Source organism: Caretta caretta, chromosome 1, assembly GCF_965140235.1.
Source record: "Caretta caretta isolate rCarCar2 chromosome 1, rCarCar1.hap1, whole genome shotgun sequence".
Lineage (NCBI taxonomy): Eukaryota > Metazoa > Chordata > Testudines > Cheloniidae > Caretta > Caretta caretta.
The window spans coordinates 28,192,754-28,217,457 of record NC_134206.1 but is presented as its reverse complement, the minus strand read 5'-3'; the positions used below and the strand labels follow the sequence as shown (position 1 = coordinate 28,217,457).

The 24,704-nt window shown below is 45.3% G+C and overlaps 1 protein-coding gene and 1 long non-coding RNA gene across 2 annotated transcripts; one reads left to right on the top strand and one right to left on the bottom strand.

Moving 5' to 3' along the window:
* On the top strand, positions 1 to 24,072 carry VSTM5 (V-set and transmembrane domain containing 5). The gene is made up of 4 exons (XM_048843091.2): positions 1 to 131; positions 21,341 to 21,670; positions 21,762 to 21,899; positions 23,355 to 24,072. The coding sequence occupies exons 1-4, from the start codon at positions 47 to 49 to the stop codon at positions 23,396 to 23,398; spliced, it is 597 nt and encodes a 198-aa protein (XP_048699048.1). The 5' UTR covers positions 1 to 46; the 3' UTR covers positions 23,399 to 24,072.
* On the bottom strand, positions 929 to 3,100 carry LOC142069156 (uncharacterized). Its single transcript, XR_012665008.1, has 2 exons — positions 2,977 to 3,100; positions 929 to 1,608 (listed from the first exon to the last, which is right to left on the bottom strand). It is a non-coding gene; the product is annotated as an uncharacterized LOC142069156 (long non-coding RNA).
* Positions 24,073 to 24,704: the final 632 nt, after the last annotated feature.

The following is a 24,704-nucleotide window of genomic DNA, read 5'->3' as shown; positions in this document are numbered from 1 at the left end:
CAGATACCCTGTTAAATGCAACCCCCGGGGTTTGCTCTTCTCTCTAATGAGACCTCTACAGGGCTGCAGAAGACAAGGCATCATACTGGGGATTGTGACCCTCTGCCTGGCTGCTGGGTGGGCTCTACAGAGTAAGTGTCCTGGATGAGTTTAATCTGTTTGCTTTGTGCTCTCCCCAGCTTTCTCTCTCTCTTCCTCACCCTACCTTCTTTTCTCCACCCCCTTTTACTTTTCCCTTTCTCTCCTTCTTTTCCCCTTTCCTTCTCCCTGTCTCCTTTCTTCCCATCTCTCTTCCAATCTTTGTTTCTGCTCTCTCTCTCTCAGCCCTTTGAGCTGTGTATGAACAATGTAGTTCCTAAGTCTTTGAGAGCAGGGGAATGTTTACATTGTGGTCTTGTGGCATATGCACTTCCAGCCCCTGATGCCAAACTGAACTCAGTGGGTATGTCTACACTGCAATTAAACACCACAGCTGGCCCATGTGAGCTGACTTGGGATTGCGGCGCTCAGGCTAAGGGGCTGTTTAATTGCAGTGTAGACATTCAAGCTCAGGCTGGAGGCCGGGCTCTGGGACCCCGCAATGTGGGAGGGACAGCATGGGGTGTAAGTCTACACAGTGCTTGGCCTTGGAAAAGTAGCTAAGACTGTTCTGGCAGTACTTTTCATTCATGCTGCTGGAGTTTGTGTGTTGTGGGGAATCTACTTAGCTGCTCTTTGCCCTAACAATGTTAATTGTTGGAGACATATAGCCCCAGTTTCTGTTCCCTACTCCTTCCACGGAAGTAAGAAAGCAGATGAGCATTCAGCATTGGGTGAGCTTCAACTCCCAGGCAGGATGAGAGCACATGGATTTAGTAGTGACCCAACAAAGCTGGAAACCAGGTGTAATTCCCACCCCTGGCTGAGAAAGAGGAGGGTTCTACTAATCATATTTTTCTCCTTTATTTTTAAACACAAGAGGAAACAAGAACATTTAGTGCAAACAAACTGTACTTAGGACAAAGGGCCAGAGCAAAATTGAGAAATATGGCAGTGCAGTCAGCAAAAAGCTAAAATAAGCTTAACTCAAAAACACAAAACACCCCGAGTATATTAAAGATGGTGAGCCAAGCTCATCCCTGGTGTAGTACAGTCAGTGGAATTAAACTAGGTATGTATTTGATGTGGTGTTTCCTGTGTTACTTCCAAGGAGAGGGTTAATAGAAGCAGCCAGGACAAGCAGAGAGGGTATTCATATTGGAGTCAGGAGTGCCTGCCTCTGATAATGACTTGTTGTGCAACTCTGTGCAAGTCACTTCACTTAACAGTCCTTCTGTTTACATCTTTATAAAGATTAAATTCCATGTCTTCAGCTACAGTAGGATACAGAAGGGGAGTGATGTAGCCATTAGCCCTTCGGTAATTTTACTAACGGTCAATAACATTTTATTTCAAAGCTTTCTCCTCTTCATGAATAATTTCATAGCTGCCAGCTTTTCTCCAAACACATACGCGATCAGAATGCTGTAAACTCAATTTATGTAGCCATGTTAAGGTCCAGTATATGGTGCATTAGTTTCAATTTTGAACCTCTGCAGGTTGAATAACTTGTAGTCCAGAATTTATAGTCTGCAAGAGATGGAGATCCCATTATACGAGCAATGGTGTCTTCCTGTCAGTTCAGTCTATTCATATTTCTGGGATTTTAGTTAAAGGGATTTTTAGTTATTCCTTGCAGCTCAGCACATGTACACACAGAGTCATCTTGCAGTCATTCACAAGAAAATGGATTAGGGTTTGATATTTGCTTTCAAGGTTGGCTGTTTGGATTGGGCAGGTTCAAGAGATCCAAACTGATTGCATGCTAAAATATATTTATATGTTTACTTTTCAGATTGCCAGACTTTATGTATGTTAGACAAAGATTTTAAAATGTTTGCAGTTAATTTTCTGGCAGAAAATTCTGCCAGAAAATGCATTCTGTGAAAGGAATACAATTACCATGTTCAGAACAATACCATGCATTTATCAAAGCAAGTCACTTTAAAGAGCAAGGTAAAAGGAATACACTTGCCATGCACACACCAACACATAAACCAAAGAACAGCAAAGCCCCGTTAAATAAACACCTGCTATGGGGAATTAATCTTTTTAAACAATTTTGAATTGTCGCCAGAACAATTAATTTAACCTAATTTTCACAGCTCCTATTTAATTTTTCACAAGTAAAAAGTGAAATTGACCAATGTGCAAAAGACCTAGGAGGAGGGCCTATGCGAGGAGAACCCTGTGCAGCCACAGCAAATGTGGCTTTACCCTGAAAAATTACATTGTAACACTGGCATTGAGGGATTCCATGTTTATCATTTCTTGATGATTCCAGATCAAATGTGTTCAGTAAACAAATACAAAGATGGGGTTTTATCCCTAGTGCCGATCTTACAAACCTGTGATGTGAGAATTAAACTGTTTTTTCCATCTTGCAACTCCACCAGTAATAACAATTCTGCAGGTTAGATGCTGTGCTGCTGTAGTGAAGGCTGATAGACCTCACAGCTGTAACTAAGAGTGGAGGGTGCTGGCAATTTATCCCATTTATTTTCTTAGGTTGGGAGGGGAAATTGAATTTTGAAAGTACAATTTTTCCATTGAGAATTTTATTCTTTCTGTGTTTGCCTTTGCTGAAATCAAATTTGTGAACTCTCCACAAAACTCCAAACACAGTCCTAAATGATCTTTTCTGTGGAGGTCATTTACACTCACTGGAAGGTACCTTTATGCTGCCATAGTGGCATAAAGTGGCCCTAGTGTACCTGAGAGTCAGGCTTTCTGTGTTTTCAAGGGTGCAAATATTTGCAAATTTTATATTTTTTTCAATTGAGCACAGCAAGAAGGGCCATGAAAAGAATTTAAAGGAGAGGTTCTCGCCAACAGCTCCCCCAAACAAGAAGATGTTCTAGTAACAACACAAAACAACCCTTCAGTAGTGAAACTTACCCTTCACTCTTCCAGGTGTTTTGGGTCAATAACTGAGGATTTCAGTCTTCAAGCATCCTTCACCAGCACAATTTTTGTTAATTATTTGCCTTCTGAAAGTTCATATTTCAGCTGTTTCATCCAAATCTGCTTGCAGAAAAAGTGCATGCACAATTGTTGTGCTTACCCATGCAAGTTAGGTATTTGTACATTCAACAGGCCTATTACACGCATAACTGGACAAGGTGTGTGTGTACAGCTCCCTGATTTGATCACGCAATCCTGGTAACTGTGTGTGCAAGTTAGGTGTGCTTTTGGATTCACCATTGTCCTTGAAAATCAGGCCCTAAACCGCTATGAAAATGGGGAGAATTTATTACATGTGAATTACAACTCTGACAAATAACTGACTGCCTTTATGTAGTTTATACATTGCTGTTGTCTCAAATGATTGACTACACTTTATAACAATGATTTATAACCAATCTGATAGCAGTGCTTCTGTAGTCCTGAAAACATTGCGGGTCAATTGCTAAGTGACTGTGCACTTAAACCCACGACAGAACTTGCTTTTTTGGCCCAGGCAATTAACTTACACAGCAGGTTACCCCAGCAGTGGTAGATAATTTTTCTATTAAATGCAAGATTTTAGAGTAAAGTCCTTCCTGACAAACATGGAAAATGTATATTTATTTATATTGTTGTTTGTTCCATGGCATGAAGTAAATGGTTCCGTTTTTATAAAATTATATTTATATTCACCGTGTATCTGACCATTCCAGTTATACCAGTTGGTAGAATTGGCGTGTCTGAAGGACACACAAAAATAGGATTCTGATATTTGTAACTGGGACAGGGCTTTGGAAATTTCAAGTGTGTCCTCCAGATTTTTAGTCTCAAGAGTCCAGCAACTATGTTGTAACATGTCACAATGTAAGATACTGACTTTGGGTAGGGTGGGGAAGGGCTAATGTTGCCCGCAGAGAGTGTAGTGTATAGGAATTGGGTTAGTATCCCTTTACATATTTTGTGAGCACTCTAGTGGCCCTCATTGTATTCTGTGTTTCACAAACCACCACAACCCTGCCAGCACAGCAGTGCGTATATGTAGCTAGGCCTTGCATGTTTGATATATTTAGAGAACACAGTTCCTTGGATCCCCCTGTGCCCAGGGGGTTCCTTCATGTTATGTTTATTGATAAAGAGCAAGAGACATAACAGAGAGGATAAGGGACTTGCCACTATGATAAATGGGTGACTGCTGTTAAGCTCAGTTGGTGGAGCTGTGTGTTTTCGGAACTGAAGAAACAGAGTTCTAGTTCGGGGTGAGTGGGTACTCCTGTCTGTTTAAAAAGCTTGTTCTTGGAATCTCCTGTGGTTAGTTACTCTTGTGCACATCTCTCTGTATCTAAGGACAGGTACTTTATAAATGCAGATAGGTGATAGACACTGTTTGGAGTTTCAGCCAAAGAAAATTTTATTCTTTATATACTTTATTCAGACTTTAGTAATAAAAAGATGTCCATCCAATGCTCCGGACAGATATGCAATGCTTAAAAATTACACAATAACAAACAGGATCAATGAAGAGAAAAATAAGTCTCAGGCAAAGCAGGGACTTGAATGTGGTCTTCTACATCGCAAGTGAGTGCCACAAGCCTACGCTATTTGGGAGGGGTGGAGGTGCAATTGCTGTCACTCTCTCCCCAGTGCAGAATAGGATTTTTTAATTTTTTTTGAAATCTCACAGGATGGGAAAACTGTTTCCCTCTCAGCTTTAGTCACAGTATCTCTTTGTAAGTTATCATAGTCTGAGTGTACTAACGGAGTCAGAACTGCATTCTGACAGCATCCTGTTGAATTGCCATTGCACTGAGAACACTGACGCCGATGTTATAATGAAACTATTTTTAATGCGCAGTAATTTCCCCATGTTATTGTTTACAAGGAACAACTTCAGGACAGTACTTTTCAGTGGTCTGTAGAATGCTGTTTGAAGAGCCGCAAAGCTGTTCGGCACAAGAGTGAAGCATCTATCAGTCTTTGGTAGGGACATCTGCTGCTCGCTGTAACCCAGTCCAAGTCTATTTTAGAATTTCCATAAGATTTTTTTTAATCTCACCCATCATGTTAAAGTGAGCTGATTTTCAGCTTGTTTCCTCATATTACTTTTCATATAAACAAGTTACACAGAGTCTAGCTATGAGAGAGGAAGGATGGCCCAGTGGTTATGGCACCAGCCTGAGACATGGCAGACCCCGATACAACTCCCTGCTCTATCACTGGCTTCCTATCTGTCTCATTTAGTTTCTCAGTTCTCCATCTGTACAATGGGGATATTAGCACTGCCCCCCCTCACAGAAGTGGTGTGAGGATAAATGCATTAAGGATCATGAAGGGCTCAGATTCCTCAGTAGGGTGACCAGATGTCCCAGTTTTATAGGGACAGTCCCGATTTTTGGGTCTTTTTCTTATATAAGCCTCTATTACCCTCCACCCCCTGTCCTGATTTTTCACACTTGCTGTCTGGTCACCCTATTCCTCAGTGATGAGGCCCATGTAAGTACCACAGATAGTTGCCTCGAGGGCTGTGAAGGGTGGCATCCACAAGAGGGGCTCTAGCTTAGGAAGCATTCTGCTGTGTGAAAAAGTTTCAGAGCCCTGGCTCTGCAGGATATATTTTCTGTATGACAACACTACACATATTAAACAGCTGAAGGCACTACACACAGCCGTCTGGATCAAAGCTCACCTTTGCTAGGAAATATATAACAGCCCCCTCTATCCTACTCCTTGATCTGTATTCCTGTGTTGACACATTCAGTTTTATTACAGCTTGAGGCAAGAGACAAATTTGCAATACTGCCGAGCAAGTGCTATATATTGGCATGATATTCCTGTGGAAATAGGTTTTGCTTCTGCAACAATTCCAAACAAATCCAACATTAAATAGAGTTAATATCATTCATCATGTTACATTCTTTCACTTTGCTTGTGAAAGTAAAACATATTGCCGTAGAACTGTAATTGCAAACATTTCTTCTTTCTTAAAAGTATTACTGGCAGGTCCAGATTAAAGAATTTTGGGACCCTATGCACTATGGAAATTGCCTTCCTCTTCCTTAAACTAGACGGACCATGTGATATACAAGACAATTGCCTCTCTAGGCACAACTTCTGTGTGCTGCCCGCCTGCCCCCTTCAGCTCCCTAGAACAGAGGTTCTCAGCTGGGGGGGTGCTCCCCCTTAGGGGCAGCATCTGACTTTCTGGTGGGGCATGGCAAGCCTTCTGATAGTTTAGTGGTTATGGCAGAAGGGAACAGGTCCAGCCCCGGTCACAGTGTCACTCATTCAGGTTTGGCCCAGCCACCTCTACATCATGAGAGGCAGCAGGGCCAAATCTGAGTGAGTAATGTTGCAACCTGGCATGTTTCAGTGGGATCGCAGCACCACACAGGTTTGGGGGGTGGGGATGGGGTTTTTCTGTGGTCAATGGCCCCTGTGATGAGGGACCTGTGCAAGGGCACCAAATGCACGTTGGTTAATCCGGGCTTGATTATTGACATGTTTTTAAAATGTAGGCCAAGATTTTGAAAAGTGACTAGTAATTTGGGGTGCCTGATTTGAGATAATTAATTAGCTGTAAAGGAAGGTAAGTGCATAAGTGCCCTAGATAGCTTTTAAAATCTCAGTCTCTATCTGTTTAGCCATTTGGGCTCTGCAGTGTCAGCCACAGATTGTTTACTTCTAACAGAATTGACAAAGCTTGGCCCCACTGAAAATAATGAGAGCTATGGTTACCATATTTCAGGTTCCCAAAAAGAGGACAGTGGGAGGGGGAAATAGGGGGGTACAGTTGGCAGTGCAGGAGGGGGTACCTGTGGTGGGGGTACTCACTGGAGGTGGGGGGCAGTGTTGCTCCCTGTCGGTGGCAGGGCAGCTGGCACAAGGCCAGGATGCAGCGACAGCCATTGGTCAGAACCTCCCTGTGGGACCCCCTTCCCAGCACTGCGAGAGGGGGCCAGGATCTGGACCCTTTGGTTTGCAGGGGAATGGCCCAATCAGCCACGGATGCAGGGGAGGCACCAATTGAGAAGTGGACCAATCAGGGCTCTTTCCGATCTGCAAAAACTCCAGCTATTGTTTATTTGAAAACCCCTTTCAGACAGAGAAAGCAAGCTCAAAAAAGAGGTTCTGTCCTGAAACCCGGATGTAAATGAGAGCATCACACACACACTGCCCTGGTAGAGTTCCCTCTCTGGCTGGGCACTCCCCAGGCTGCTGTGTTTGAGGCCTACTTCCCTGGGCCCTCTGTGCTTTGCAAGTCTCATGTGTCTGAACAGAGTACAGGCACTGCTCCTTGCTGGGGTCTTTAGATACACTCTCTGGGTGCAGATCCCCTGTCTCACACCCACTACTGAGAGCTGAGACCACCCAGTCTAACTGCCTAGCCCTCGGGACTGATGCTGTCCCCTCAAAGTCCCCTGTAATTTAAGCACACCTGTTCCCACAGTTCTACCTTATGGGTACTCAGGTTTATAGTTTAATTGTTCAGGACATGTGACAGTGAAAGCCAACAGACAGACTTTGCATCAGATTCCAGACACAATTACTCTTTACTTAAATAGCACAAGAAATATACAAATCTAGACAAAATAATAAATGTAAGCCACACACCTCCTGAACGTGGTGGGCTGTCCCACATAGTGGCACCGAGGCCACTTAGAGAGAGAAAAATGAGTCTGCTCTACAGCCTTAGCTAACAGCCAGTTGGCTTTTAGCTCATGCTGTAGAGGCTTATGCACTAAACTCCAGAGCTCCCTGGTTCGATCCCGCCCACTGATGACCGGGGTCTGTAGGCGTTACATGTGCATTTACCTGTCTCAATTTCCTCACCACTCTGGAGAGTTTACTGGGCTTAATCATAGAATCATAGAATAACAGAGTTGGAAGGGACCTCTGGAGGCCATCTAGTCCAACCCCCTGCCCAGAGCAGGACCAATCCCAACTAAATCATCCCAGCCAGGGCTTTGTCAAGCCTGACCTTAAAAACTTCTAAGGAAGGGGATTCCACCACCTCCCTAGGTAACGCATTCCAGTGTTTCACCACCCTCTTAGCCCTGGTCTACACTAGGACTTTAGGTCGAATTTAGCAGCGTTAAATCGATTTAAACCTGCACCCGTCCACACAATGAAGCCCTTTATTTCGACTTAAAGGGCTCTTAAAATCGATTTCCTTACTCCACCCCTGACAAGTGGATTAGCGCTTAAATCGACGTTGCCGGCTCGAATTTGGGGTACTGTGGACACAATTTGATGGTATTGGCCTCCGGGAGCTATCCCAGAGTGCTCCATTCTGACCGCTCTGGACAGCGCTCTCAACTCAGATGCACTGGCCAGGTAGACAGGAAAAGAACCGCGAACTTTTGAATCTCATTTCCTGTTTGGCCAGCGTGGCAAGCTGCAGGTGACCATGCAGAGCTCATCAGCACAGGTGACCATGATGGAGTCCCAGGATCGCAAAAGAGCTCCAGCATGGACCGAACGGGAGGTACGGGATCTGATCGCTGTTTGGGGAGAGGAATCCGTGCTATCAGAACTCCGTTCCAGTTTTCGAAATGCCAAAACCTTTGTCAAAATCTCCCAGGGCATGAAGGACAGAGGCCATAACAGGGACCCGAAGCAGTGCCGCGTGAAACTGAAGGAGCTGAGGCAAGCCTACCAGAAAACCAGAGAGGCGAACAGCCGCTCTGGGTCAGAGCCCCAAACATGCCGCTTCTATGATGAGCTGCATGCCATTTTAGGGGGTTCAGCCACCACTACCCCAGCCGTGTTGTTTGACTCCTTCAATGGAGATGGAGGCAATACGGAAGTAGGTTTTGGGGACGAAGAAGATGATGATGAGGAGGAGGTTGTAGATAGCTCACAGCAAGCAAGTGGAGAAACCGGTTTTCCCGACAGCCAGGAACTGTTTCTCACCCTAGACCTGGAGCCAGTACCCCCGAACCCACCCAAGACTGCCTTCTGGACCCAGCAGGCGGAGAAGGGACCTCTGGTGAGTGTACCTTTTAAAATGCTATACATGGTTTAAAAGCAAGCATGTGAAAGGATTACTTTGCCCTGGCATTTGCGGTTCTCCTAGATGTAGTCCTAAAGCCTTTGCAAAAGGTTTCTGGGGAGGGCAGCCTTATTTCGTCCTTCATGGTAGGACACTTTACCACTCCAGGCCAGTAACACGTACTCGGGAATCACTGTAGAACAAAGCATTGCAGTGTATGTTTGCTGGCATTCAACCAAAATCCGTTCTTTGTCTCTCTGTGTTATCCTCAGGAGAGTGAGATATAATTCATGGTCACTTGGTTGAAATAGAGTGCTTTTCTTCAGGGGACACTCAGAGGAGCCCATTCCTGCTGGGCTGTTTGCCTGTGGCTAAACAGAAATGTTCCCCGCTGTTAGCCACAGGGAGGGGAGAAGGTTGAGGGGGTAGTTACGCGGTGGGAGGAGGCAAAATGTGACCTTGTAACGAAAGCACATGTGCTATGTATGTAATGTTAACAGCAAGGTTTACCCTGAAAGAGTGTAGCGACTGTTTTATAAAATGTGTCTTTTTAAATACCGCTGTCCCTTTTTTTTTCTCCACCAGCTGCATGTGTTTCAATGATCACAGGATCTTCTCCTTCCCAGAGGCTAGTGAAGCTTAGAAAGAAAAAAAAACGCACTCGCGATGAAATGTTCTCCAAGCTCATGCTGTCCTCCCACACTGACAGAGCACAGACGAATGCGTGGAGGCAAATAATGTCAGAGTGCAGGAAAGCACAAAATGACCGGGAGGAGAGGTGGAGGGCTGAAGAGAGTAAGTGGCGGGCTGAAGACAGGGCTGAAGCTCAAATGTGGTGGCAGCGTGATGAGAGGAGGCAGGATTCAATGCTGAGGCTGCTGCAGGACCAAACCAGTATGCTCCAGTGTATGGTTGAGCTGCAGCAAAGGCAGCTGGAGCACAGACTGCCACTGCTGCCCCTCTGTAACCAACCGCCCTCCTCCCCAAGTTCCATAGTCTCCACACCCAGACGCCCAAGAACGCGGTGGGGGGGGCCTCCGGCCAACCAGCCACTCCACCACAGAGGATTGCCCAAAAAAAAGAAGGCTGTCATTCAATAAATTTTAAAGTTGTAAACTTTTAAAGTGCTGTGCTTAAAGTGCTGTGTGGCTTTTCCTTCCCTCCTCCACCACCCTTCCTGGGATACCTTGGTAGTCATCCCCCTATTTGTGTGATAAATGAATAACGAATGCATGACTGTGAAGCAGCAATGACTTTATTGCCTCTGCAAGCAATGATTAAAGGGAGGAGGGGAGGGTGGTTAGCTTACAGGGAAGTAGAGTGAACCAAGGGGCGGGGGGTTTCATCAAGGAGAAACAAACAGAACTTTCACACCGTAGCCTGGCCAGTCATGAAACTGGTTTTCAAAGCTTCTCTGATGCGTACCGCGCCCTCCTGTGCTCTTCTAACCGCCCTGGTGTCTGGCTGCGCGTAACCAGCAGCTAGGCGATTTGCCTCAACCTCCCACCCCACCATAAACGTCTCCCCCTTACTCTCACAGATATTGTGGAGCACACAGCAAGCAGTAATAACAGTGGGAATATTGGTTTCGCTGAGGTCTAAGCGAGTCAATAAACTGCGCCAGCGCGCCTTTAAACATCCAAATGCACATTCTACCACCATTCTGCACTTGCTCAGCCTGTAGTTGAACAGCTCCTGACTACTGTCCAGGCTGCCTGTGTACGGCTTCATGAGCCATGGCATTAAGGGGTAGGCTGGGTCCCCAAGGATACATATAGGCATTTCAACATCCCCAACAGTTATTTTCTGGTCTGGGAATAAAGTCCCTTCCTGCAGCTTTTGAAACAGACCAGAGTTCCTGAAGATGCGAGCATCATGCACCTTTCCCGGCCATCCCACGTTGATGTTGGTGAAACGTCCCTTGTGATCCACCAGAGCTTGCAGCACTATCGAAAAGTACCCCTTGCGGTTTATGTACTCGGCGGCTTGGTGCTCCGGTGCCAAGATAGGGATATGGGTTCCGTCTATAGCCCCACCACAGTTAGGGAATCCCATTGCAGCAAAGCCATCCACTATGACCTGCACATTTCCCAGGGTCACTACCCTTGATATCAGCAGATCTTTGATTGTGTGGGCTACTTGCATCACAGCAGCCCCCACAGTAGATTTGCCCACTCCAAATTGATTCCCAACTGACCGGTAGCTGTCTGGCGTTGCAAGCTTCCACAGGGCTATCGCCACTCGCTTCTCAACTGTGAGGGCTGCTCTCATCTTGGTATTCATGCGCTTCAGGGCAGGGGAAAGCAAGTCACAAAGTTCCATGAAAGTGCCCCTACGCATGCGAAAGTTTCGCAGCCACTGGGAATCGTCCCAGACCTGCAACACTATGCGGTCCCACCAGTCTGTGCTTGTTTCCCGAGCCCAGAATCGGCGTTCCACAGCATGAACCTGCCCCATTAGCACCATGATGCATGCATTGTCAGGGCCCATGCTTTCAGAGAAATCTGTGTCCATGTCCTGATCACTCATGCGACCGCGCTGACGTCGCCTCCTCGCCCGGTATCGCGTTGCCATGTTCTGGTGCTGCATATACTGCTGGATAATGCGTGTGGTGGTTAATGTGCTCCTAATTGCCAAAGTGAGCTGAGCGGCCTCCATGCTTGCCTTGGTATGGCGTCCGCACAGAAAAAAGGTGCGGAACGATTGTCTGCCGTTGCTCTGACGGAGGGAGGGGCGACTGACGACACGGCTTACAGGGTTGGCTTCAGGGAGCTAAAATCAACAAAGGGGGTGCCTGTACATCAAGGAGTATTTCAGACAGGACTGCACGGAGGGTTCCAATAAGAAATGGTGCACCTAAGTTATCGTTGTTATTGGAACAAGGAGGTTAGCCTGGCCTCTGATTGATACATGGCTAGATTTACCTCGCTGCACCTTCTCTGTGAGTGACTGCAGTGTGATCTAGACAGGGGAGGAGGCAAATGAGTACAAAACAAATCTGGTCTATTTCTTGTTCTGACCCACTCCATCTATCTTTTACATCTTTGGCTGGCAGCAGACGGTGCAGAAGGACTGCATGCCATCCACATCTCATGGCTGCTCGGCAGAAGATGGTACAGTACGACTGCTAGCCATCTTCATCTCTTGCCTGCCTGGCATAAGATGGTACAATACGACTGCTAGCAATCCTCATCTCTTGCCTGCCTGGCAGAAGATGGTACAGTACGACTGCTAGCAGTCCGTATCGCCTGCCCGCTCACCATAAGACGGTTCAATAGGACTGACTGCAGGACTAAAGAGAATGACCTGGTCAAGTCACTCCAAATTTAGTCCCTGCGCCCATGTCTGCCCAGGCGCTCCCAGCCAACATGGCCAGGAGCACCTCGGACACAACGAGGACGACTACCAGTCGTATTGCACCGTCTGCTGCCAGAAGGCAATGGGTTGCTGCTACTGTGCAGCAAAGCCGTACCGCATCTGCCAGCACCCAGGAGACATAGGGTGACGGTTACCTGAGCGGGCTCCATGCTTGCCGTGGTATGGTATCTGCACAGGTAACTCAGGAAAAAAGGCGCGAAATGATTGTCTGCCCTTGCTTTCACGGAGGGAGGGAGGGAGGGAACAGGGGGCTGACGATATGTACCCAGAACCACCCGCGACAATGTTTTAGCCCCATCAGGCATTGGGATCTCAACCCAGAATTTCAATGGGCAGCGGAGACTGCGGGAACTGTGGGATAGCTACCCACAGTGCAACGCTCCGGAAGTCGACGCTTGCCTCGGTACTGTGGAAGCGCTCCGCCGAGTTAATGCACTTAATGCACTTAGAGCATTTTCTGTGGGGACACACACACTCGAATATATAAAACCGATTTCTAAAAAACCGACTTCTATAAATTCGACCTAATTTCGTAGTGTAGACATACCCTTAGTGAAAAAGATTTTCTAATATCCAACCTAAACCTCCCGTACTGCAACTTGAGACCATTACTCCTTGTCCTGTCATCTGCTATCACTGAGAATAGTCTAGATCCATCCTCTTTGGATCCACCTTTCAGGTAGTTAAAAGCAGGTATCAAATCCCCCCTCATTCTTCTCTTCCGTAGACTAAACAATCCCAGTTCCCTCAGCCTCTCCTCATAACTCATGTGTTCCAGTCCCCTAATCATTTTTGTTGCCCTTCGCTGGACTCTCTCCAATTTCTCCACATCCTTCTTGTAGTGTGGAGCCCAAAACTGGATACAGTACTCCAGATGAGGCCTCACCAATGTCAAATAGAGGGGAACGATCACGTCCCTCGATCTGCTGGCAATGCCCCTACTTATACAGCCCAAAATGCCATTGGCCTTCTTGGCAACAAGGGCACACTGTTGACTCATATCCAGCTTCTCGTCCACTGTCACCCCTAAGTCCTTCTCTGCAGAACTGCTGCCTAGCCATTTAGTCCCTAGTCTGTAGCAGTGCATTGGATTCTTCCGTCCTAAGTGCAGGACTCTGCACTTGTCCTTGTTGAACCTCATCAGATTTCTTTTGGCCCAATCCTCCAATTTGTCTAGGTCCCTCTGTATCCTATCCCTACCCTCCAGCATATCTACCACTCCTCCCAGTTTAGTGTCATCCGCAAACTTGCTGAGGGTGCAATCCACACCATCCTCCAGATCATTAATGAAGATATTGAACTAAACCGGCCCCAGGACCAACCCTTGGGGCACTCCGCTAGATACCGGCTGCCAACTAGACATGGAGCCATTGATCACTACCCGTTGAGTCCGACAATCTAGCCAACTTTCTACCCACCTTGTAGTGCATCCATCCAGCCCATACTTCTTTAACTTGCTGACAAGAATACTGTGGGAGACCATGTCAAAAGCTTTGCTAAAGTCGAGGAATAACACGTCCACTGCTTTCCCTTCATCCGCAGAACCAGTTATCTCATCATAGAAGGCAATTAGATTAGTCAGGCATGACTTTCCCTTGGTGAATCCATGCTGACTGTTCCTGATCACTTTCCTCTCGTCTAAGTGCTTCAGAATTGATTCCTTGAGGACATGCTCCATGATTTTTCCAGGGACTGAGGTGAGGCTGACCGGCCTGTAGTTCCCAGGATCATCCCAGGATCATCCTTAAGACAGAGTCCTCTGAGGAATTGAGGTTCCCTGTCTTGCACATGGCTTCTCTGGAGAACTGTGAGTTCCTCAACCACTTTGCTCCAAGCAGCTTGTTTCCTTTCACCTTGGCTGTCCACAGTTAAACAGAACCCGCTTGCTACAAAAGCATCCCCAACTCTTCCCTCCCCTGCCCAAAGCTTCCCTTTCCCCAAGAGGTTATGAGACACATTTTCTCAGTGCCCTTTTTCCTTCTACAATACTTGCTTTCACTGCTGTTGGAACTTGTTGGAAATTCACCACGCTCATAAATCCCACACATGCTGCCATCAAATATGTCACAGTTCCCAAGGTAATTGCACCTCTGACCCCTCTATGGCCTCCTTAAGGACATCCCACTTAGATCTTGGGCCTCCAGCCCTTTCTCAGAGCGGGATCCTGCAGTCTGCTTCCTCCAGACTGGGACTTAGGCTGCAGAATCTTTTAATTTACTATGATTATCTCAGCAGGTCTGACTTTAGTTCAGCACCTGCAGTCCTGTTCTCTCAGAGGCAATAACAGGGTTAATCAGTGACCAGCCAGTTTTCCTAAAGCAAAGTATCAGTTATTCAGAACAAAAGCATTACAGAGAAAACATACCTTTAAAAACAACGAAGACTATAGACTATAACAGGGTTCAAAAAAGAACTAGATACATTCATGGAGGACAAGTCCATCAATGGCTACTAGCCAGGATGGGCAGAGATGGTGTCCCTAACCTCCGTTTGCTAGAAGCTGGGAATGGGCAATGGATGGGGATGGATCACTTGATAATTACTTGTTCTGTTCATTCCCTCTGAAGCACCTGGCATTGGCCACTGCCAGAAGACAGGATACTGGGCTAGTTGGACCTTTGGTCTGACCCAGTATGGCCACTCTTATGTTCTTAACAAATTGAATATTTGAAGACTTACCAGGCAGACATCCATCATCCATATAGGGACTCTGGTAGGATTAAGTACTTCAGGGTCTGCATTTCTTGGTCACAGTCTCAAGTCCATTCTTGGATTGAGGGTGAGCAGTATCGCCAAACCCAAAGGTTCAAACGTCATGACTCAGACTCTCTCAGAATCATAAGATAGGTCCAAAAATCATTAGATAGATAGATAGATAGATAGATAGATAGATAGATAGATAGATAGATAGATAGTGGTGGGTTTTTTGGTTTGTTTTGATTTTTAAACTTCCCCTGCCCATCCCCAGTGTGTGTCACCAAATCTCCCAGAGTAACACGTGTGGTGATTTTAGCCTCTGTTGCAGAGCTCTCAGCCCCCACATCAGCCCATCCCCTTCCCAGCAATGAATTCTTCCCCCAGTCTCCAAACCAGTCCTGCCCCCCACCCTACCTGCATCACAGCCCCACCTCTGCTCCTCCTGGGGTTCTTCACCCACCTCTCCCAGACCCGGGGTTGCTACAGCAGGGTCCCTCTCCCCCTTCCAGGTGGTGGGGCAGCTCCAGGGGGCTCATCACCCCCCTTTGTCCCTTTCTGGGCTGGATGCTGCAGGGAGGCAGAGGCAAGGAGCAGAGGCGCTGTCCTGCCTCTGTTGTTCACAGGACGGGAGGAGGGAGCCAGCTGAGCTGTTGGGCTCTTTCTGTTCCCTCCTCCCCTCCCCTTCTGTGAGAATGACTTCAGGTTACTATGGAGAGAGAGAGAGAAAGAGCTCTTCCTACAGCAGCTCTGATTGGTCACTCAACCCCAGGAGGTGGAAAAGCAAGGCAGACAGCCAATCAGAGGGGATTTCCCCTCAGGCAGGGCTCAAACAAATAAATTCACTGTAGGTCTGGAGATTCTGGCCTCATGGCCAGAGCAGTGTCAGCCCCAGCCAAAATCCCATCATTCATGAAAAAATGTTGAGAGTTAGCAACACTGGGCGAGCGACCCACTGCCCCACATCAAGGAGGTCTTGTGTGACAGAACTCTCTACAGTATCTAGACCAGTCTATACTATCGCCCCCAGGGTGACACGTCCCCAGGCTTGTTACCTGCGTTAGGAATTTGATTAATTATTCCCCCAATGACTTTAATTCCTTCAGAACACCTGATAACTCCTCCACTGAGCCAGGGATATAGTCACTAGCTTGCCCATAATAATACATATAACAGTTATCAAGTTGATACACTAGTTTTTAAATATGCCATGTGTCCATAGCATCAGTCAGAGAGAGTTTTGCTGTTGACTTGGATGGGACCTTGTGTGGCTCATAAGGATTCTAATCTCAGCCACTGTGCTAGTCTATGATCTGTTCTCTAAAGAAATAGATAGTAAACTGTTTCAGAATGAGACAACCAAGAGGCACATGGTAGATAAAATGTGTAAGCAGAAACCCACATATGTGTAAGGTATGAGCTAAACACTGAAGGTGTTTGCCAGGAGAGTATATGTGAAAACCCCACCCACTGGCAGATATTCACCCATGCCTGCCAAAACAAACAGCCTTTTACATTATAGCGTTAGTTACATAGGTTTATAGCCACACCTAGTTTTTCCAGTTATAAGTGAGAACTGTTAAAGATGTCAAGGAGCCAACACAGTAGATAATCAAGTTGACTCCGCACCTCTGATCCAGAAAATTCAGGAGATTGTCATTCAGGCCTGGTCTACACTACAAAGTTAGGTCAATATAAGCTGCCTTGCATTGACCTAATTGTTCATGTGGCTACACTTAATTTGTCTCCTACCAGTGTAAGTACCCCATTACAGTGATGCAGTAACACAACCTCCCTGAGTGGTGTTGAGCCATGAGTGATGTACTGAGGTTGATGCAGTGAGAATGTAGACACTGCATTACTTATGTTGACCCTAACAGTCCTCTAGCAGCTGTCCCACAATGCCTGACGCTGACCACTCTGGTCACAATTGTGAACTCCATTGCCCAGGGGTCATGGAGACTGGAAACCCCCTCGCTCCCCGCTTTAAATCCCCACAAGTTTTTGCAATGCCTTTTCCTGATTGTCCAGCTTGGCGAGCACATCTAGCAGATCTCCTTTGTTACGTGCAATTGCCCAGTTGACCATGCCGGCTACACTCTCCAAATGTGCTCTAGCTTGGAGTAGACAGGAGATATTGGATCTCCTGCGCCTGTGGGGAGAAGCGGCTCCACAAACACAGGTATGGACAAGCTGTAGAAACATGGACATCTATGAGCAGATTGCATGGGGGATGCAGAAGGGGTACAACAGGGACCAGCACTCGTGCTGCATGAAAGCAAAGGAACTGCATCAGGCGTATCAGAAGGCCAGGGAGGCCAACAGTCAATCTGGTACCAAGCCACAAACCTGCTGCTTTTACAAAGAGCTGCATGACATACATAGGAGAGACCCCACTACCACCCCACAGACCACCACGGATACCTCCAAGGAGACTGAGCCACAGGCCCCCGGGGTGAACAGCAAGGATGAGGCGGAGGTAGAGGAGGCCTGGCTGATTGCATTGCTCCCAAGGGTTTGGAGTGATTCCCGGGATCTGTGTGTGTTGGGGCACTAGGGAGTGGGTGGTTCTGTGTGGGGTGTTGGGCAGTTGTGGTGGGGCTATAGGGGGGTGTTGGGCAGCGGTGTTGGTGTGCAAGGCACTGTGCCTTTATGGTGGGGGAATTTGTGTGGGGGGGGTGCTGGGCATAACGGGTACGGGGGGCACTGGGCATAGGGATGTTGGTGAAGCTTCCTTGGTGATCCACCAGTTCTTGCATAGCCACAGAAAAGTAGCTCTTTCTGTTGTACTCTGTGACAAGGTGGTCTGGTACTAAAATAGGGACATATGTGGCATCTATTGCTCCCATGCAGTTCAGGAACCCCATTGCTGCAAATCCATCCACTCTGTCCTGCACAAAGCCGAGAGTCACAGTCCTGCATTGCAGCGGATGATTAATGGGTCCTGCACACTTGCATGACAACAGCACCCACAGTGGATTTTCTGACTTCAAAATGATTTTGCATTGACCAGTAGCAATCTGGCATTGCCAGTTTCCACAGCATGATCGCCACTCGCTTCTCCACTGTCTGTGCAGCTCTCATTTTGGTGTCCTTGTGCTGGACGGTTGGAATGAACCCAGCACCAAGATCCAGGAATGTAGCCTTGCACATCTGTAAGTTCTGCAGCCACTGTTCGTCATCCCACCCCTGCGTTATGATGTGATCCCACCAGTCAGTCCTCATTTCTTGGGCCCAGAAGTGGCACTCCACTGTCTGCAGCTGCTCTGTGAACACTACCAACAACCTTGAATTGGTTCTTGCTCTGTCTTAGAGCAATCCGTCCTCCAAGAAATTGTCATGTTCCACACTGATTCCGGTCTTCTTATATCTCTGAAAATACTAGTGGATTGTGCATCCTGTGCTTTCAATGCTTATGACAATAGTACAGAACTGCACAGGCTCCATGCTTCAGTCAGAGATGGCAGACACAAAGAGGGCTCTGCAGGTTCCTGAGATTTTTTAAAAAGCACAAAAATTACAGATATAGATGACACTATGTGCTGGAGACAGTTGCACATTGAGAAGTTGGCCCTTTGTGCCCAGTTGCCCTTGAGCTACTCTTTGTGCTCCACCAAGCATTGCCAAATTCCCCAAAAGACAGTGAGCTGGATGGTTGCAGGTTGCACACCAGGATACCTAACCATGGTCCTCTGACACAAGCACTCCTGGGGACTACACACAGCGCCACCACAAGTATGCATGCACACAAGCAATATACGACCTGCGGCGGCTTTATGCTGATATAAGTTGCATCGACCAAAGTTTGTAGTGTAGACGTGGCCTCAGTCCTTTTCAAACAAATGGGAATCGAGACTGAAGTGCTGGAAAATGCAGCCTAAGACTACCAAGCAGATCATAATTACAGAGCTGATCCCCAAAGATGAGAATATTCTCATGAGTAAGTGATACTCACTGGCAAGTAAGGGCTGCACAATCAGACTCTTAGCGGGCTCCAGACAATATATACGTTTTAAACACCAGAGAGAAACTCCTATTGTCCGAGGCCTTTGGGTGGAAAGTTTTAAAAGTGCTGGTTACAGCAATCGAAGGTCATTGTTACTGGATGTAGAAAATAGAGAGGGAATCAAACTATTACAGTAGGTGACCTAGACCCATCCTTGGCCAGTGCAGGATTGTTCCCTAGAATAGTACAATTACTTGTGCACTGTCCCATTTTGGTTTAAATGCCCTCCAGTCCTCTGACCATTTTTGTTGCTTTTCTCTGAATTCTCTCCAGTTAGTCAATAATAAGGCGCCCGCTACCCTCTCTGTAATATGATACCTTTGTCTCTGCTGCCCAAAATTGCATTGGCCTTTTGTTGCTTGCTATATCACATTACAATCACACAGTATCAGCCCAAAGTCATTGTTAGGCAGTGCTGTCTTCAGGTTTCTCCATTCAATTGAATGTTTGCTTTTTGGATTATTTCTCTCCTCCCCTACCCCTGATCTCTCAGCTTCCTTCCTCCCCTTCCCCCCCAAATCCACAGTATCCAGATCCCATAGCCAAAGCCACAACACCCATATTCATGTGATAAGTGGACGATGACCTGAAATGGGATTCACTGTTGTGTGGTGCAATTTGTAAACAGTAGGAAAATCCACAGGTGGTTTTCTTTGATAGAAGAATTTTCCCTAACTGTTGCTGAGGATGGATTTTAACTTCAGTTCCATTGGCAGGTAGCCGTTGCTTTTTCTATAATCAAATTGGTCTGCTAAATCTCTTCTAAATCATTTTAAAATTGTAGCAGTATAGCACATAAGCATGTATATCTCTTTGCCAAACTCCAGAAGAAGGAAATTCGAGCTGTAAAGGGAAGGAGACAACGTGTTTGCTGATTGTTTTTCTCTGGCAATTGGGAGAGAGAAGAGTAGAAATTGAAATTCACCTGAAATGTCTGCTTTTAAACTTAATCAGTTGCGTGAGCATCTGATTTTTAAGAGGAAGCTGCATCTCTGCTGTATCAACCAGGCAAGGTACTAACAAGCTTCAACAGGATTTTATTTTCAAAGTGGAAACCTCTTTACCAAGCTGCTGCTGCACCCTCTGTTCTCTCTCCCAACCCCTCAGCTCCTCCTCCTCCTTCCTGTTTCCTGTCCTTTCAGACTCCCAGCAGCCAGTGCTCCCAATTCTAATAATTACAAGCAACTTCTAAACACCACAATCTCCCCACAACAGCACCCATCCCTAATCCAAGGGAAAATTGAAGCTTTTTGTTTGTGTAATTGTTTTCTCTTAGTCCTCAGGAGAAGCAGAGCCATCTAGCTATTGCACATTGAAAAGTCTATAGATTCATAGTTCCCAAACTGTGGTCAGCAAAGAACTTAGTGACGTTGCAAAAAAGAGCTGGCTGGTCACCTGGTGATGCCTCATCTTCCTCATTTCCAGCTGCTAAACTGTATTAAAAGAAGTTTAAAATACATGAACCTAAGATTACTTTTGCATGTCTGCATTTTCTCTAGTTGCCACTGGGATGTGATTGTCATCACGGACGTAATGAGAGGTCATACATGAAACAATCTGTGTATTAAGGTGTGGTGCACGCTCTGAAAAGCCTGAAAACTCCTGATTCTGTGTTTATGGAGAGGAAGGGTGGTTCAGGGTTAGAGTGCTAGACTTGGGACAATCAAGTTCAGTTTCTTCCTTTACCACAGACTTCCTTTGTGACCTTGGGTTAGTCACTTAGTCTTTCAGTTCCCTCTCTGTAAAGTGGAATTATTACACTTACGTACCTCAAAGGGATGTTGTGAGGATAAATACATGAAAAAATTGTGAGACAGTCTGATACTACCGTGGTGGGACCACGTAAGTTCCTAAAATAGATAAACTGAAAACAAACCAGGAAGCAAAAATAACAGTTTCTTAAAGTAAATAGTGATTTTGGCTTCCCAACTTGAGACACCTTAAAGGGGCCCAGTTTTCAGAGAATGCTGAGCATCCACCCTTAGGCACCATCAAGGTGTCTCCAGTTGGGCACATAATAAAATCACTAGTCACTTAGGAAAATCTGTACCTCTCTTCCCTCTACCTTAAAGGAGGAATGCGACAGTATTGTTTAAGCCTGGCATTAGTCTGAAATCTGATCTGTTCCTGACCATTAGCCACTGTCATGCTGATCACTCTAAAATAATGTATGAACTGCCCTTACTATAAGTCATGCTTGCTGTAGTATTGCATCAGCACTCACTGCCCAACCCTCCCTTGTTTTTCAGCCCAAGGAGGAGTATCTTTACTAGTCCCGCAACCCAACATAAACGCCACTGTGGCACAAAATATTCTCCTCTCTGTTGAATATTCTTGCAAAGGCATAGTCTCCATTGAGTGGAAGCATGTGTCGAGTTGGGGCACCAACAAAATTGTGGAGTGGAAACCGGGGAGTTATACTAACATATCCAAAAGTTACAAGGACCGAGTGAATACTTATGAAAATGGCTCTATACAGCTTCTGAATGTAGGCGTGAGAGATGCTGGCTATTATGTTGTCACCATAACAGAAGAGTTGGGAACCAACATCTACGGCACCATCGTATTAACTGTCTATGGTATGAACTAATCAGTAGTTCTTTTATTCTACCATTTAAATATATATGTGCTCATGACCAACTTCATAATGTTATGTTTTTCCCCCCTTAGAGATTATCTATGAAGATTTACATTTTGTAGCTGTCTTCTTTGCATTTCTTACTGCTGTGTCTGCAGTTTTAGTCTGCTGCATGTGGTTCTGTAATAAATCTGTGCATCTATTCCAGAATAAGAGAGACAAGCTTAAAGGTAATTTTCTGAGTGTGGACATCATCATGTAATGAGATTTCCATGCCTAAATTATGAACATTTGTTCACTTGTGATTTGGTCCTGGGAGATGCTGAGCATCGATACCTCCCACTGATTTCAATGAGAGTTACTGATCCTCAAGATCAAGCCTCTAATGTAGGCCAGTGAAGACTGCTCGCTATTGTTAAAAGTCCTACTTATAATTAGACTTTTTTAAAAAAAAACACTAGGAAATGTACTGTCAGGAACAACTCTGAATTGCAACGCTTCAGGCAACTTTTGTACTGGCTGAGTAACAAGCCGAGATGATACCAGATTATGCTACAGAGAATATGCTTCCTTCTGTACCCAGGTCCTACCCAACCCTTCACTAGTTTGAGGCCCTCAACCATCTTCCTTCTCAGTGCAGACCTTCCAGTGGCTTTTTCCTGTTGGTAAAAAGTCGGTATTTTTGCCTATCTGGGTACAATTTAAATTTTTTAATTGTGACCAAGCAGGAAAAATAGACCTTTTACCACACAAATAAAGAAAGTTTAAGTTCTGAGGCAGTGTGGTCCAAATCATCTTTTTTTTTAACTCTGCTGAAGTCAATGAGTTATAGAAGGGATAAATTTGGTCCAGTAGGTCTCTCTCATCTCTTACTTCTATGCTTGTAAGACCCCAAAAGGTTTTCATACATACACAACGTATTTCTGTAACTGCTGTTGCAGCTGAAAACTCTTTCATTATGTGCACTAAATATACATTGCCATGGTTTACCTAAGCTGAACATTTACTCAGCCTCTTAGGGGACGGCCATTTTGTACAACATACTCCCTGTGGGCACAGATGCAGAAAATAGGATATTTGACTCAACAGCAAACAAAATTTGTTGTATCAGACCAACCCAATGATCCATCAGCTTCAGGACCTCACCCAGGGGAATGGTCTAAATAGAGCTCAGTTCTGAGATTCCACCCCTTCCCGCATCTTCCATCAAGGAATTTGCAATCTAATGCTATTTTTGCTGTGAGTCCTGATTTAAGGAGTTTGTTCAGAGAAGGTCCACCCGCTCTGAAACCAGCCAGTGCAGGCATTCTGCCAGAGCCAGAGCTTTGTAAACATCAGAGTAAAGTGCAACCCTTATCTGGCTGGCCAAATTTGGGGATGACAGTGTATAGTCAGCCACAACAGGTTATGGTATCTTAGTGGTCTTCTCTTTGAAGAAACCAGTATCGTTTATGTTTTTAAACATGGTGAGGGGCAGTGTATGTGGTTAACTGAAATATTTTTAAATACCTTTACTAAATTTAAAAAATAACATACAATCCCAGAGTAATCATGTCTGAGCAAGTTTGTACTAATGACAAAAGGTTCAGAGCAGCTCTGATATTAACATTAGGTGGATTGTTAATTTTGGAATGTTGGCCTTCTAATTGATTTTCAGATCAATACATTTCTTTTTTTATTTGCAGAAAGAACAGCTGAAGAGATTGAACTGCAAACCATTGAGTGTTAGCCAAGAACATTTCATAACAAATAACATTTCTACCTCAAGAAAAAATAATGGTAAAGGAAAGGGGGGGAACCCACAAAAGGTAAAGTTTTTATACAATCTTTTTTTAATATGACTGATATAGAAACTTCCTGACTTGGAAATAAGACGAACGTCAATTGGAGATGGAATCAGAGCTGTATGTATAGAGCCTCTTGCAACTGTGAAGATTTCAGTTCTACCATTTACACTGGACAAGGTCAAAGTGAACAGACTGCTTTCTTTGTTGAGCTTGGGCACTATTTATGGTCTATATAATAAGATCTATAGCCTGTATCTCTCTCAAAAAAACAAACCGATCATACTACTTTGGCTACGTAATACTGGGAAATATAAAGAGGACTTGGTTAGGGTCTTAACAGACATTTGTTGTGCTAATAAGTATCCCAGCTAATGCAAGTTTCCCATCACAAATAGGCAGCAGACTAGACCTCAACATTCTTTCACATGTCGTAATTATGCATTAATGTATTAAATTATTAATTTAAAAAAATTAAGGACAGTATACTGTATACTACATATTATGCTGCTATCTTCAGGCAAAAAGAATTCGCTGAAGCCTCTGAAGACTATTATAATTCATCATGAGACAAAAGTGAATTTGAGCCAATGACCACATGGTTGAAGTTCCATCACTCAGTCTCTTTATGATTGTTTACATTGCAAACACCTAGAAGATAATAAGTTGATAAATAACAGTCAGCATGGATTTGTCAAGAACAAATTGTGTCATACCAACCTGATAGCTTTCTTTGCCAGGGTAACAAGCCTTATAGATAGGGAGGAAGTGGTAGATGTGGTATATCTTGACTTTAGTAAGACTTTTGATACTGTCTTGCATGACCTTCTCATAAACAAACTAGGGAAATACAACCTAGATGGAGCTACTAGAAGATGGGTGCATAACTCATTGGAAAATCGTTCCCAGAGAATAGTTATCAGTGGTTCACAGTCATGCTGGAAGGGCATAATGAGTGGGTCCTGGAGGGGTCGGTTCTGGGTCCCGTTCTGTTCAATGTCTTCATCAGTGATTTAGATAATGGCACAGAGAGTTTGCGGATGATACCAAGCTGGGAGGGGTTGCAGGTGCTTTGGAGGATAGGATTAAAATTCAAAATGAACTGGAGAAATGGTCTGAAGCAAATAGGATGAAATTCAATAAGGACAAACACTAAGTACACCAATTAGGAAGGAACAATCAGTTGCATACATACAAAATGGGAAATGACTGCCTAGAAAGGAGTTCTGCAGAAAGGGATCTGGGGTCATG